Genomic DNA, 16,563 nt, shown 5'->3' with positions numbered 1-16,563 from the left:
TGAGATAGCCTTTGAGACGGAGGAGGGCGACTTGAAAAATTTGCAGCTGCAGGAAGGAGGGAAAAAAGGGAGAGAAGTGTTTAAAAAGATACATTTTACAGAACAATGGTTAAACTCTTTCACGGTGAACAATACTATTCACCTTACATAGCACATGTGATCTCGCTACAAGGTCACATTTTGCATCTTAATATTGAGTGTTAGAGATCACAGACACAGGTTTGGGCAGCAGAATTCGGCTTGCATGCGGCCATGGTAAGCCATTGTCTTTCGGCTTCTGCAGCCTTCATATATCCAGCGCCCTCCTTTCCCAAATAGCAAGCAAAGCCCATTGAGTGTTGCTTCTTTCTTGTTAATGTGCAGCACCAGAACTGACCCCATTCAATTCTCTGGGATGATCGCTTTACCCTTGCTCCCACCGCGTGTCTGGTATCATGGAAGATCGCTGCTAGACACCCTCCACTGTGTGGCTGGTAGCAGGGAAGATCCCAGCTAGCCAAACACAAAAAATCTCAGTGACAGTCACCTCTCCCCCCACTCCCCCACCCCCCGCTTGGCTAAATGTAGGGAAGGATTTCTTTTAAGCCACAGGCAAACAGCCCAACCATCTCTGTACCCTTAATTAAATTCCTGAATTTCAACCAGGTTACCATGAACGATATCACTCTCCTGAGGATGACACAGTGAGATAAAGAACGGATGTTGCTTGAATGCCAGCAAACACTAGACCATACGCAGCTAGGCTTTGTCATGCAATGATACCAGATTACTTGCTACATGCATGGCGTGGTCAAGTGTCCTACCATGGATGTCAAGGTTCCTTCCCCACTCTGAACTTTAGGGTACAAATGTGGGGACCTGCATGGACACCTCTAAGCTTAATTACTGGCTTAGATCTGGTAACTCTGCCACTATCCAGAAATTTTAGTGTCTGGAGCACTTCTTGTCCCCCCCACCCAAAAAACCTTTCCCTCCCTGGGCAGCCTTGAGAGGCTTCACCAATTCCCTGGTGAACACAGATCCAAACCCCTTGGATCTTAAAACAAGGAGAAATTAACCATCCCCCCTCCTTTCCCCCCACCAATCCCTGGTGAGTCCAGATCCAATCCCCTTGGATCTTAAAACAAGGAAAAATCAATCAGGTTCTTAAAAAGAAAGCTTTTAATTAAAGAAAGAAAAGTTAAAAAATCATCTCTGTAAAATCAGTATGGAAAATACTTTACAGGGTAATCAGATTCATATAGCCCAGAGGAACCCCCTCTAGCCTTAGGTTCAAAGTTATAGCAAGCAGAGGTAAAATCATCTCAGCAAATAAGGGACATTTACAAGTTGAGAAAACAAAAATAAAACTAATCCGCCTTGCCTGGCTGTTACTTACAATTTTGAAACATGAGAGACTGATTCAGAAAGATTTAGAGAGCCTGGACTGACATCTGGTCCCTCTTAGTCCCAAGAGCGGACAACACCCAAAACAAAGAGCACAAACAAAGACTTCCCTCCACCAAGATCTGAAAGTATCTTGTCCCCTTATTGGTCTTCTGGTCAGGTGTCAGCCAGGTTTACTGAGCTTGTTAACCCTTTACAGGTAAAAGAGGCATTAACCCTTAACTATCTGTTTATGACAATGGAGGACGGAATAAGGGTGCCCTGCCCAGAAACCTGCAAAGGCTTTTGGTGTACCTCAAGGAGAGCTTCATGGAGATGTCCCTGGAGGATTTCCGCTCCATCCCCAGACATGTTAACAGACTTTTCCAGTAACTTTACTGGCCGCGAATGCATGCCAAGTCCTCAGGGCAAATTAATCATTAAAAAACGCTTGCTTTTAAGCCATATTTTATATCTACAAAGGCACACTCACCAGAGGTCCCTTCCATGGCTTCATTGTGTGGGATAGTGGCTTGGGAGGGCTGGGAGGGTAATTCAGTCAGGGTGAGAAAAAGCTCCTGGCTGTTGGGGAGATTGGAGTGCTGTGTGCTCTCTACAAGCTCGTTCTCCTCTTTCTCCTCCTCATCTTCCCCGTCCGCAGAATCCTCAGGCATGGCTGAGATTACCACCCCCACCTCGGAATCCACGGACAGGGGTGGGGTAGTGGTGGTGGACCCCCCTAGAATTGCATGCAGCTCAGCGTAGAAGCGGCATGTTTTTGGCCCTGCATCAGGCCTTCCGTTTGCTTTTTTGGTTTTCTGGTAGGCTTGTCTGAGCTCCTTAACTTTCACACGGGATTGTATTGAGTCCCTGGTGTGGCCTCTCTGCATTATGGCCTTGGAAATTTTTTCAAATGTTTTTTCATTTCGTCTTTTGGAACGGAGTTTTGTAAGCACAGAATCCTCTCCGCATACAGCGATCAGATCCAGTACCTCCCGTGCAGTCCATGCTGGAGCTCTTTTTCAATTCTCAGGAGACTGCATTGTTACCTGTGCTGATGAGCTCTGCGTGGTCACCTGTGCTGGTGAGCTCTCCACGCTGGCCAAACAGGAAATGAAATTCAAAAGTTCGCAGTGCTTTTCCTGTCTACCTGGCCAGTGCATCCAAGTTCAGATGGCTTTCCAGAGCGGTCACAATGGTGCACTGTGGGATAGCTCCCGGAGGACAATACCATCGAATTGCGGCCACACTAACCCTAATCTGACATGGCAATACCGATTTCAGTGCTACTCCCCTTGTCGGGGAGGAATACAGAAATTGGTTTTAAGAGCCCTTTATATCGATATAAAGGACTTTGTTGTGTGGACAGGTGCAGTGTTAAATCGGTTTAACGCTGCTAAATTCGGTATAAACGCGTAGTGTAGACCAGGCCAAAGATATCACCACCTTATGAGGTGAAATAAGCCACATACTGCTTTACTTCAGTGCTAAATATTTGCTTCCAGACTACTGACTGGCAAATGAATAGATTTCTATGTTTCAAATGCTCTTCCTCTATTTCCCTCCCAAAATGAGAGAGTTCACTTTATAGCACCATCCTAGAGTGATGTACACTGCTCATTGACAGGACTTTCCTAAGAACACTGTTTGCTCAGTTGTCTGCAAAAAGGCCTATCATGCATAATTTGGTGGAACTTCACAGCAAGTTTTTCTTTGGATTACACAACTAATTTTTCCAGGGGCAGGGCTAGGTAGGAGGGAGTAATGGAGTCTTATGGCAGGGGGAGACTGACAGGACCAGTCCCCTGCTATGGAGGAGGGCACAGTCCAACTCCAGTGGCTGCAGCAGGGGGCACAGCCCTGGGGGGCACACAGCCCCTGCTCAAGAGTTGACCCAGCTGTGGGACAAGGGAGCACGGCTCCCACTGCAGCCCCTGCCAAGCCACAGCCACAGCGGGGGTGAGGGGGCACAAGGCCCTGGGAAGCCATAAAGGGGGTTGAAAGGGGCTGGGCTCAGAGTGAGGAGCAAACCCAGACCCCTTCCCCGCTTCCCTCCTCTACCACCTTCCCGGGCAACTAGTGGGGCCCTCTGCACCCCAAGAGCAGATCCTGAGAGACCAAGAGACTCTCTTCATGTCAAGAGTAATGAAAGACTTACGTACCCTGCTCCACATCCAAGCTTTGCGGACCTTGGTCTATCGTCCCCAAACAGATGGTCTAGTCGAGTGGTTTAACTGCATTCTCAAGAGCATGATCAAAAAGGTGGTGGATGAAGACAGAAAAGACTGGTGTACCCTCCTCCCATACCTGATGTTTGCAATACGAGAAGTTCCCCAGGCATCTAGTGAATTTTCCCCCTTTGACCTACTGTACAGACACTACCCACGTGGCATATTAGACATCGTCAAGGAGGAATGGGAGGAACAACCCAACTGAGGAAGAACATCATCGCACACGTGGCCCAGATGAGAGAACAAATAGCCCAAGTGACCCTCATAGTACAAAAACATTTGGATAAAGCACAAGAGGCCCAGCAAACCTACTACAACCCTTGGGCAAAAACATAGAAACTTCAACCAGGAGAACGGAAGCTGATGCTGGTACCAACAACCCAAAGCAAGCTCCTGGCCAGCTGGTGTGGACCCTATGAGATTGTGGAAGCCATAGGGGAGGTGAATTATAAGGTGAAGCAGCCAGGCTGCCGAAGGCCAGAACAGATCTCACGTGAACTTACTGAAACCCTGGCTCGACTGGGAGACATGCCTGACCATCCTGCTGGCTCTACCCCAGGCAGATGACCCACGAGGTCAGTAAGGATATCCCCCAAATTAGCCCCAGAACAACCAACAGAAGTTGTTGAGATGATCCAGTGTAACCATGACATGTTCTCCACACAACGAGGCCATACGCCGCTATCCAACACCACATCATCACCTGTCCTGGAGCAAGGGTGACAATAAAACCATATTGCATACCAGAGGCAAAAAGCGAAGAAATTAGGGTGGAAATAAAGAAGATGCTGGAACTCAGGATGATTGAAGAATCCAGAAGCCAGTGGTCCAGCCCTATTGTCTTGGTCCTCAAGCCTGACGGCACCCTGAGGTTTTGTAATGAATTCCAGAAGTTAAACAAGGTATCCCAATTCGATGCCTACCCAATCACATATTGATGAGCTGGTGGATCAGTTAGGCAAGGTCCAATGCTTGACCACCTTGGACTGACAAAGGGCTACTGGCAGATCCCCCGGCTCAGGACGCCAAGGAAAAAAACACTTTCTCTACACCTGACCACCTCTTCCAATATACTGTCCTCCTTTTCAGGCTCCATGGGGCCACCGCGACTTTCCAGTGGTTGATGGACAGAATACTTCAACCCCATGCCAAGCATGCTGCTGCCTATTTAGATGACATAGTAATTCATAGCCCTGACTGGGAGACACACCTGGGGAAAGTGGAAGCGGTACTACATGCTCTTAGACATGCCGTCGTCACCGCTAACCCATCCAAATGTGCAATGGGGCTAGCGGAGGCCAGATACCTCAGGTATGTACTTGGAAGGGGCCTGGTGAAACCCCAATGGAACAAAGTTAAGGCAATACAGGAATAGCCCTGACCAATCCACAAAAAGCAGGTCAGACTGTTCTTAGGGATAGTAGGGTAGTTACTCATCACTTCATGACGAGGGCAGCGCCTCTGATGGACCCAAAAAGAGCTCGGGGACCAGATATAGTTAAGTGGACCAAGGCAGTGGAAAAAGCTTTCACAGACCTGAGGACAGCCTTTGCAGTCATCCAGTGCTCAAAGCCCCAGATTTCAAGACGTAATACATTCTACAAACAGATGCTTTTCACAGATGGTGGGGGATGAGAAGCACCCAATCCTTTACCCCAGTCGGAAGTGCCTTCCCAAGGAGCAACAATATGCCATAGTAGAAAAGGAATGCCTAGTGGTTAAATGGGCCATGGAGATTCTACAGTATTACCTACTTGGGCGGTGGTTCACCCTTGTGACGGACAACGCCCCACTCCAGTGGATGCACACAAACAAGGAGAGGAATGCACAAGTGACTAGATGGTTCTGTCAGAGTTCCAGAAAGAGATCACAAAATTATTAGTTTTGTTTACTGAAACAAAAGAAACAACTGTGACAGAACTTAAGCTTGATGGTCTGTGAAGTGGAAGAAGACAGAAACAATTATGACACTGAGTACTTAGAGCCAGAGCACAAAAATCTGTCAGAGTTCCAGAAAGATATCACAAATTATTTGTTTTGTTTACTGAATGCCTAAAAAGAACATCAATGGTACAATGTCAGCATAAAAGAATCCATACCCATGGAAGAGCTGGTGAGAGCACTGTCTACACGAGAAGTTAGAGACAATGGAACAAAAAGCAAATGCGGAACCTTCAGAAAGTGAGTCACCTACCCTCACTGCGTAATGCTGTAGGAGGACAGTGTTTTATAATCCTGCGTGGAATTCCACAAACTAAATGCAGCATCAGAGTTTGCTTTGTAAAGTTTCCACTTTTTTACGTAAATTTATATTTCCTGCAATGCCAGTGATGAAGACCAAACACTTTCAGGTCTATTTTAGTAAGCTCATACTGTAAGGGTGTGTGATCATAACATTTTCCAAAAGCTGCAGTATAGAGGGTCTGGGCTTTTGCTGAGGAAACCACAGCTTGCAAAGTTATCTCCAGCCCAGTCAAACTAGTTTCACTAGTACTCTGAGTCTCCCCTATTTTATTTGCTGTCTGTGGAAGAGTAAAGACAGCCTCAGCAGAGGCCCAGCTGAGATTTCCTTCCTCCATATCACAAGGCCCTGACCAAAGGTACTTGCCTGATGTCCAGTGAGTCTTTAATGTTCTCAGTCATCTTTCCCTCTTTCTCTTAGGGCCACAATACCCTAAAGAAAACCCAATCAGGCAAAATAAATTATACTGATGTGCAGCTGGCAATAGAAAGCCAAGGAAAATTAAAAAATGGCAAACTTCCTTGAAAATAAAAGGCAAGAAAGCAGACTTGGTCAGAGAAAATTTGTTCAGGAGCAGCGGACTGACTGCGCACTGAGATTCCTCTTTCCTCTCAACTTTTTCCAACGGTCTGAAACATCTTCCCTTAAAGATACATCTAGTGTTAATAGATGCCGCTACCTGTCATTTGCACTAAGGTAAGTTATGAATTTAATCAACAGAAAAGCTAACCATCAGACTCCAGTGGTTGATCCAGAAGCTCATTATTTTATTTAACACTTTCTATTTATGTTAACCTCTCTTTCATGCATCAACAAATCTAGCTATTAAAAAAATTTGGTAATCTTTTCCTGCAATTCTATACATCAGTGTTTCCCAAACTTGGGATGCCACTTGTGTAGGGAAAGCCCCTGGCGGGCCGGGCCGATTTGTTTACCTGCCCCATCCTCAGGTTCCACCAATCGAGGCTCCCACTGGCCACAATTCGTTGCTCCCGGCCATTGGGAGCTGCTGGAAGCAGCGACTCGGCCTGCGCCGCTTCCAGCAGCTCCCATTGGCCTGGAGCAGCGAATTGTGGCCTGTGGGAGCTGTGATCAGCGGAACATGCAGACAGGGCCTCGCCCGCCAGGGGCTTTCCCTACACACGTGGCGTCCCAAGTGTGGGAAACACTGCTGTACATCATAAATCAAACTACTACACCTCAAAAAATTCCATATGTGATTCAACCTTCTAATTCCAACCCACAAAAACATTTCTTCTGGTCCATGTAGCTGAAAAAGAAATAAAAGCTGATTATAGGTAAGCAACTACTTAAAGCACGGCAAAACTCCCAAAATGATTCAAGGGACCAAGAGTATACTTATAAGAGTGAAGTGCTAGGACTTAAGTGCAATACAAGAAAGTCACAAAATAATATTACTGACCATTTCTATGAGTACTAGAAAAAAAACATATGCGTGTGTATATATATATTTTGTTCTGGAATTGGTTTATGCTGTTCTCTGCAGTGGATTGGTGTATTAATTTGTATTTAGATATTGGTATTCACAGAAATGTGTTCTAGTTGTTCTCCAAATGTCTTTAAGATAGTATAGTGGCTGCAGTAATGGAATTGCACAGTATTTTATATTTGAATTCTATTAATTGAATTGGTACATATGCTGAAGCACTCATAAATATAGTTATATAAATATAAATTCGTTGCTCCTGGCATTGGTCATTATTTTATTTAACACTTTCTATTTATGTTAACCTCTCTTAGATAGATAGATAGATTAGATATCTTCCTACTGTATTTTCCACTGCATACATCCGATTAAGTGGGTTTTAGCCCACGAAAGCTTATGCTCAAATAAATGTGTTAGTCTCTAAGGTGCCACAAGTACTCCTTGTTCTTTTTGGTGATACAGTCTAACACAGCTACCACTCAGAAAAAAAAACTGTATTGTAAAATTTAAACCAAAAATATTGAAAAGTGATTTTTCTCAACAGTTCTACTTTGAAATACAGGCACCACTTTTAGCATTCAATAATGCTGCTAGCTAACAAAGAGGAGGCACAATCAAACTAAGAGGTGAGGATCTCAAGGTTTGTTTGGTTTTTTTAAATACTGAAAGAGTTTAAATAGTCATCACAGCTGGAGACCAGCACAAACAAGAGAGACTATATTTATGAGTGTTTCAGCATATGTACCAATTCAATTAACAGAATTCAAATATAAAATACTGTGCAATTCCATTACTGCAGCCACCATACTATCTTAAAGACATTTGGAGAACAACTAAAACACACTTCTGTGAATACCAGTATCTAAATACAAATTAATACACCAATCCACTGCAGAGAACAGCATAAACCAATTCCAGAATAAAATTTAAGTGAAGCATTGCCATTTATCGGCCCAGCTTCTCTACTGTATGCAGTTTTTGCTGCATGCAGGGTTCGCTAGATGGCAGGTTTGTCAGAATCGGGCCAAGTCAACTCTAGCCCTGACTGCTCTAAACCAGTGGTTTTCAAACTTTTTTCTGGCAACCCAGTTGAAGAAACTTGTTGATGCTCGTGACCCAACAGAGCTGGGGATAAGGGATTTAGGGTGTGGGAGGGGCTCAGGGCTGGGGCAGAGGCTTGGGGTGAGGGCTGTGGGGTGGGGCCAGGAATAAGGGGTTCAGAGTGTGGGAGGGAGCTCTGAGCTGGGGCAGAGGGTTGGGGTGCAGGATGGGGTCAGGGCTCTGGGGTGGGGCTGGGAATGAGGGTTTGGGTGTAGGAGGGAGCTCCAGGTTTGGGGGACTTGGGGCTGGAGCAGGAGATTGGGGCACAAGTTTACCTCAGGTGACTCCCAATCAACAGTGTAGCAGGGGTGCTAAGGCAGGCTTTCTGCCTGTCCTGGCACTGCGGACAGCACTACACCCTGGAAGCGGCCAGCAGCAGGTCTGGCTCCTAGGCAGAGGCGCGCAAACTGCTCCACGCGGCTCTCACCTGCAGGCACCACCCTCCCATCTCCCATTGGCCAGTTTCCAGCCAATGGGAGTGCAGAGTCAGTTCTTGGGGCAGGGGTAGCATGGCCCCCCCCACCTAGGAGCCGGACCTGCTGCTGGCCACTTCCAGGGTGCAGCACAGTGTTCGAACAGATAGGAACCACCCTGCCTTAGCTGGGCAGCACCACTGATGGGACTTTTAATGGCCTAGTCAGTAGTGCTGACCAGAGCTGCCAAGACCAGTGCCTTACATTCCACGACCCAGTACTGGGTCATGACCCACAGTTTGAAAACCACTGCTCTAAACTGTGCCAGCTGGTAAAGAACCTTGAGGCCATCCAGTAGCTGGGGATTACTAGAGAATAACAGTGATCTGACCACATCCCCTTCTGCTCCTGGCATGTTCCCTATGCTGGGATGTGGGGAGAGGGTGTCATAACACCAACTGAGAACTCCCTCATGCCAGAGAAGTCTCAGCTGGTGAGTTTTGGCCAATTGCAAGCATCCTTATGCTCCCTGAATGCATCAGAGAATCTAGCCTGTTATCCCTTCTTTTATTCTTTTGTGCTGCTTTGTGAACACTTGGTCATATCAAAAAAACGGCTCTCACTATGTCATTACTATTTTAGATCCCAAGGCTACAAGAGACCATTGTGTTTATCTAGTCCAAGGCTGGCCAACCTGTGCCTGAGAAGAAGCCAAAATTTGCCAGTGTACATTGCCAAAGAGACACAGTATTATGTCAGCAGCCCCCATCAGCTCCTCTGCCGTGCCTGCCAGCTGCCCCACCCATCACTGCCTCCTCTCCTTCCCTGTGCCTCACGCAGGAGTCTCTGGGGAGTGAGGAGACGAGTGAGGGTGCGGCAGGCTAGGGGAAGGGGGCAGGAAGGGACAGGGCCTTGGGGTAAGCTGTGAAGTGGGGGCAGGGCCTGTGGCAGAGGCAGGGATTGAACAGTGAGCACTGGAAAGTTGACACCTGTAGCTTCACCCCTGGAGTCGGTGCCTATACAAGGAGCCGCATATTAACCTCTGAAGAGCCACGTGCAGCTCCGGAGCCACAGGTTGGCCACCTCTGATCTAGTCTGACCTCTTGTATAACATCTGTCATAGAACTTTCTAGAGCATATCTTTTAAAAAAAATCCAATCTTGATTTTAAAATGGTCTATGATGGAGAATCCACCATAGCCCTTGGTAAATTGTTCCAATAGTTAGTTACCCTCACTATAAAAAATGTACACCTTATTTCCATGCTGAATTTGTCTAACTTTAATTTTCAGCCATTGGAATGTGTTATTTTGACTTTGTCTTCTAGATTGAAGGGTACATTATTAAATCTTGTTCCCATGTAGATACTTACAGACTGTAATCAAGCCACCACATTGAACTTTTTGAGTCTATCTACTGAGCTTAATAAAGAGAAGTCTATCACTATAAGGCAGGTTTTCTAATCCTTTAATCATTCTTATGGCTTTTATCTGAACCCTCTTCAATTTTATCAACATCCTTCTTGGATTCTGGGCACCAGAACTAGACACAGTATTCCCGCAGTAGCCACGCGAGTGTCAAATACAGAGGTAAAATAACCTCTCTATTTCAACTTGAGATTCCCCTGTTTATGCATCCCAAGATTGCACTAGTTCTTTTGGCTATAGCATCACACTCAGAGGTCATGTTTAACTGATTATCCACCACAACTCCCAAATCTTTTTCAAAGTCACTGCTTCCCCAGGATAGGGTCCACCATCCTAAAAGCATATCCTACATTTTTTGTTCTTAGATGTTTACATTTAGCCATATTAAAATATATATTGTTTGCTTGCACTCAGTTTACTAAACAATCCAAATAACTTTAATCAGTGACCTGTCCTCTTCATTATTTAGCAATCCCCATATTTATGTGTAAGCTGAAAACTGTACAAATGATGATTTCTTCCAGGTCATTGATAAAAATGTTAAATAGCATTGGGCCAAGAACCAATCCCTGTGGGACCCAACTGGAAACACACTCATTCAATGATGATTGCTCCCACCTCCCAAAAAAGGCGCTGAAGCAGCGGGAAAAAAAAAACAAAAACCCAAGTCTTGCCACCGAGGACCCAGCGCGGCTGAAGGACCCACCGCCAAATTGCTGCCGAAGACCTGGTGTGGCTGGGGTAAGTGTAAAAATTAAAAAGGCACCACTTTTGGGGAATGTGCTTGGTGGGAAGCGGTTGCTCCCCCTGCTTCCCTCCTAGTTATGCTACTGGTATGTCTTCATCTGAGTTAACTCTGCATTGATAAACACCCAATTCTGAGCACCTGGGTTAGCCATGGTGCAGGCGTGAGCAGACACACCACAAAGCGACACTAGAGTTACTATGTCCTCACTAGTGCTGTACGTACCCACCTACATCACTAGGACTTCTAGGGGCATATCTCATGATACTTTGTGCTGCAGTAAGCTGAGCTTCTAAAATTCTTTCCCAGTGAATTGTTTGTGAACTTGTCAATTCTTCTGGGCATCCAGGGGGAACTGTGGGAAGACTCTGGAGGACTATTAGGACTTGAGTGATTTAGCCTACATCCTCACTGCAAAATGACAGGTTACTTCCCTGAGTGAAAGCCTCACTCAAATTGTAGCCTACATCTCCAGACGAATTAGCCTGGGGTTGAAAGAGCCACTAAACTCAGGTGAGAGGGATTTATGTGCGTACAAGAAAGGAGCTGGGGCAATGCATGCATCAGAGCCCAAGTTAATTTGCAGTGAAGATATACCCACAGACATACTTTGAAACAGCTATAAGTTTAGGAAAGCTGTGTCACGACTCTTCATCGCACCAAAACTCCAGTTGTCATGTCTTTGATGTTACATGCAGATGCACAGAACTTGAAAGTTGCAGCCTGTGAGCATACAGCATTATTCCCAATTGTAATATCATTAATTATATGAATCCATTTGAAAGTTTTACTGCTAAAGCTGGTACAAAGACATCCTTCAAAAATTGGACCACAGCTTCGGAAAACTATTTTCTCCCACAGCCTGTCCCTCACTCTCTTGGAGTGCAATATTGTTACAGTTTATCATTTGTTTTACTGAAAATATTTGAATTCTTCATTATGAGTCATTGCACTTTTTTCTCACTTGCTTTTGATCGGTGCAGGAGATGCATCACATGACAGTCTTGTAGGGAAGATTGCAAGACAGAGGAAATTTTCAAATTCAAGGTGAGCTTTGTAAGTGGCTCTTCATTTGCTGCAGTGAAAGAATAATCATCCAATAAGTCACAAGCTATGTCTTCACTTGCAGTGCTGCAGCTGCACTGTTGTAACACTTCTGTCTAGACACTCACTTACAGTGACGAGAAGGGTTCTCCCATGGCTGTAGTTAATCCATCTCCCTGAAAGGCAGAAAGGTAGACGGAAAAATGCTTCCCTTGATTTAGCGCTGTCTAGACTGGTCAATATGTTCAGGGGTGTGGATTTTTCAATCCCCTGAGCAATGTAGTTGGGCCACTCTAATTTTTTAGTGTAGACTAGGCCTCATGTGCAGGGACCTATCTTTTCTATATGTCTGCAAAGTGTCACCTGTGGTGAAATATAAGTAATTATTAGTGAAGGAGAATATCCAATACTTGTCAATCACAGTAGGATTTTCATTATCTCTGTAAGCTACAATAAGTCACTAAAGGGCAACATAGTCACTTCCATGAATGCTCTATTACAGGAGTGGGCAAACTCTGGCCCCTCAGAACTTTTAATCTGGCCCTCAATCTCCCCACAAGAAGCGGGGTTGGGGGCTCGCCCTGCTCTAGCATTCCAGCTGGGGAATGGGGTCAGGGGCTTTCTGCACAGCTTCCGGAAACAGTGGTATGTGTCTTCTCCGTCTCCTATGCGCAGGGTCAGCCAGGGTGCTCTTCACGCTGCCCCCGCCCCAAGCGCAGCCCCCACAGCTCCCGTTGGCTGGGAATCATGGCTAATGGCAGCTGCAGGGGCAGCGCCTGTGCATGGAGCAGTGCACAGAGCCACCTGGCTGGTGCAATGCCTCCACTTAGGAGCCAAAGTGAAGACATGCCACTGCTTCGAAGAGCTACTTGAGGTAAGCACCCTCCGGAGCCTGCACCCCTGAACCCCTCCCCTGCACCTCAAATCCTTGCCTGCACCCTGATCCCCCTCCCACTCTCTGATCCCCTTGGTCCCAGCCTGGAGCACCGTCCTATACCCCAAACCCCTCATCCCCAGCCCCACCCCAGAGCCTGCACCCTCAGCTAGCGCCTTCACCCCTCCCTGCACCCCAACCTCCAATTTTGTGATCACTCATGGCCCACCATACAATTTCTATACCCAGATAAGGCCCTCAGGCCAAAAAGTTTGCCCACCCCATTCTGTTATATCACAACATGTTTTGCTCTCTCTTTGGGGGTCCACAGTCCATAAATATTTCCTTCCTGCAAGACCCACACTAAAATGCTGTCTTCACTGAGGCTTAGATTTGTCCTTGTGTGGACTCTTAACACACCAAATGCCAGCAAATGATTGTTAATGCTACATGGTATCCACCTGAATTTTTCTGTTTATGCTTTTTTCATAAAGGATGCATTGTCTGTTACAATGCTGGTGATAATGCTGAAATTAGTTCCCAATAAAATCTATGGACTACAGTGGAGATAGTATCTGGCCCTTAATAATGACTTGTACCACAATTGTGAATGAAAGGATTGCATAATCTCAAAAGGTGAGAAGGCTAGGATTGTGTAACACATGTGCCTAATAGGGAGATATCTCTTTAAGAGACCTACTGGGGTGGCTGGGGAGGTAGGAGTGAGCTTTTTCTGGCTCATTGATTTTGTTTTGTTTTGTTGTTTTCTTTACATTCTCTTACATTTGTTTATTTGTAATGGGACAAACTGTTAATCAAAAATATGTATTAAAATTTATATTTTGTTTGTGAAAAGGTCCAATCATACAACTCTTAGATGCATGCAATTCTCATTGAATTCAGTGGCAATTTGGCATACACCAGGACTGCAGAATTACATAGCATTAAGGAAAACAAAGGGAGAAGAATGTTATGTAAATACTGTTTATGGTATTTAGAAAAGCCATGTGATTAGTGCCGCTATATTAATGTGATCCATATAACTGCAATCCTTCAGAAAAATTAACGATTTTGATTAGAATTCCTTTTAAAAACTCACTATTCTCTTTGTACTGTGTATATATATATATATATATATAGTGACAGGGTCGAGCCAGAAGGCTACAGGAGAGTGATCCTATTAGGATCCAGGAAGTGGGCGGGCAAAAGCCCACCCACTGCTGAAGGATTCTTCCTCCTCAACTCCCCCAGCCTAAGGGGAGGACCCACAGGACCTGGAAGCTCTTTGTTGTTGGGTGGATTAAACACTCCACATGCAGAAGCTTCTGGAATTGGGTGTGGTAGTTTTGGGTCTTCTCCAATAGGTTCTCTGTTGCTGGAGCCAGGACAGCTGCTTTCCAGAAGGCCATGTGTCCTGTGTGAGTTGGGAGAAGCTGAGCCCAGGCGCAGAAAGCAGATTGTTGTACTTAACTCTGAAACATTTTGCAGCAGGCTATTGATATTGTTAACACTTTAACAGGGAAGCATGGGAGGAAAAAATAACTTCTATTTTAATTGTATGCTTTGAATGTTTTGATGTTAGCTAAACTGTTCTAGTCTAATTGTCTCAACTAGTCTGATTCACCAACTTTTCTTTAAATGTAGTAGTGGAGAAAGAGTCATTATATTTTGCTATTCTCAGTTTTGTATTTTCTTGTAACAGAGTTTTCTTTAAATCTATATACTTAACTCATTGGTTAATCAGTTAGCTGATTGGCTAGCAGTGATTTCAGCAGAGGAAGAGTCTTCATGGATTCCAACTGAAGATTCCTACAAGCAAGTGGAGGGACGATGTTTTAGACTCAGCAGATTGTGTAGATTTGGTGATCAAAGACTCTAAACTGAGACTTAGATGAACTAAACCTAAGCTTTTGGGAACTTTGTTTCTTCTCACTGTGTTTCTGTGGGGACTGGACTGTTCAGTTTTTAATTATTTTTATTTCTGTATAACTGAAGGTAACGTGCAGATTATAAAATAGCCATGTCATGCTGTAAAAATTACATTTGTTTTATCATAAAATTTTATAAAGTTATTTAATTAAATTCATTTTTTAAAATTCCTTTTGGGACTTGAATGTGGAGAGGTTGACCCTGTGCAATCCTTGCTGAAAATCCTTAGAGACTGAACTCTGGGTCTCCAGCTACTTTCTATGGGATTTTTTTGGTTTGTTTTTATTTTTAAGGCACTTGGAGACAGGAACTGAAGTGAACTCTAGCCTACCCAAAGGTTACAACTGCATGACATCAGACATGATTTTAATCGTTCCAATCAAGTTAAGTAATTACATCTGTGCTCTACCTCAATCATGTACTTTGATTTATTTTTTTTTATGACTGTCAATAGAACTATGACCTACTGTGAGCTAGACTCATTACAGGGTGAAGAAATTTGCCTTCCTCCCTCACTCACTCGAATCATGCCATTAGGATAATCTTTCAAGCAGTCCTGAAACTAGAAACTTTGCTGTCTTACATCTTCATTTTTTAAATTTAAATGTTTGATAACAAACTAATTTGCACAATACAAATACTTGTTTAAAATGATTTTTATAAGATTTGACAGCTTTTTATTTAATCAAAGCAGAGAATTTTCTGCTGATAGAAATGTAGGAATTGCCATTCTAGAGCAGACCAATGGTCCATTTAATCTAGTATCAGGTCTCTGACAGTGACCAGTACACGATACTTCAGAAGTTGGTGCAAAACAGATTCTGGCAAGAACAGGGCAGTGGGCAATTACAAAAGATAGGTTTACGCTACTGCCATTTTACTTTCATTGGAAGGTGTCACGAGATAGAGGCCTTTTAAAAGAAACAATTGGCATATCCCAATTTCTGAAGCATGTTTTAAAAGAAATCTTGATGCTATCCTAATTTTTTCTTGGCAAGTTCGTTGACTTTCCTGTGTCAGGCTCTTTCAACCTCAGACTTTTAACAATCATTAAAAAAGGTGTGGAAAATATTGGGGCAATAGATCTTAAGGCCGACATCTCTCTAAATCAAACAAATTACACTTGGTCCCAAACAGGAAAAGTATTTCATTCTGTAGAAACAATTCAGTCCTTTTCAGTTTTATAGCCAGAGTTGGTAGCACTGAATATAGTTGAAGTTGCCTGATACTTTCCACTATAAGATCCCATTTTCACTTGCTCGTAGCTTTGCCAAACTTTAAGTGCTTGGGCTGAAAGTTTCCATGCTGGGTGTCTGCCATAGGCTGTTTTTTGTTTAGTTTAGTTTAGTTTTGTTTGTTTAGAATTTTCAGCTAAAATAGGTCATTTGTTTCCAAGAATGAAAATGGGGGGGGGAGAAATACACTGTTTTGCCCATTTTAACAAATATTATTTCAACTGCCATGTCGAGAAGCTCTAGCTCCTCAATGCTTTCGGAGCAGGGACTTGAAATTTAGCTGGACGTTGTGGTGGTGGAGAGGAAAAAGAAATCACACTGGTGCCTTGAGAAAATTCACTCAAATTTGGGTAAATGATGAGTTTTTGGAAAGTCTCAGATAACAAATGTTCAGCAGAGATTTGTTGGAGTTGGGCAGCCAAATTCTTTGAGGATTTTTCTGTATGCGCTGAACATGGTCCATCCCAGGAATGCAGAGGCTGAGCAGGACTTTCCCTGTAATTGCTTCTTC

The 16,563-nt window shown here is 44.4% G+C and overlaps 1 protein-coding gene across 1 annotated transcript in view; it reads left to right on the top strand.

Moving 5' to 3' along the window:
- The first annotated feature begins 6,507 nt into the window (after positions 1-6,507).
- The window catches only part of CPM (carboxypeptidase M), a 95,762-nt gene continuing 85,706 nt past the window's right edge, over positions 6,508-16,563 (top strand). The window contains exon 1 of the mRNA XM_050935421.1: positions 6,508-6,534. Coding sequence (XP_050791378.1) covers positions 6,508-6,534 — 27 coding nt within the window. The remainder of the gene's footprint in view (positions 6,535-16,563) is intronic.

The sequence above is a fragment of the Gopherus flavomarginatus genome, chromosome 1 (assembly GCF_025201925.1).
Source record: "Gopherus flavomarginatus isolate rGopFla2 chromosome 1, rGopFla2.mat.asm, whole genome shotgun sequence".
NCBI lineage: Eukaryota > Metazoa > Chordata > Testudines > Testudinidae > Gopherus > Gopherus flavomarginatus.
The sequence above is the reverse complement of the archived record's forward strand: the minus strand, read 5'-3'. Positions and strand labels throughout refer to the sequence as shown.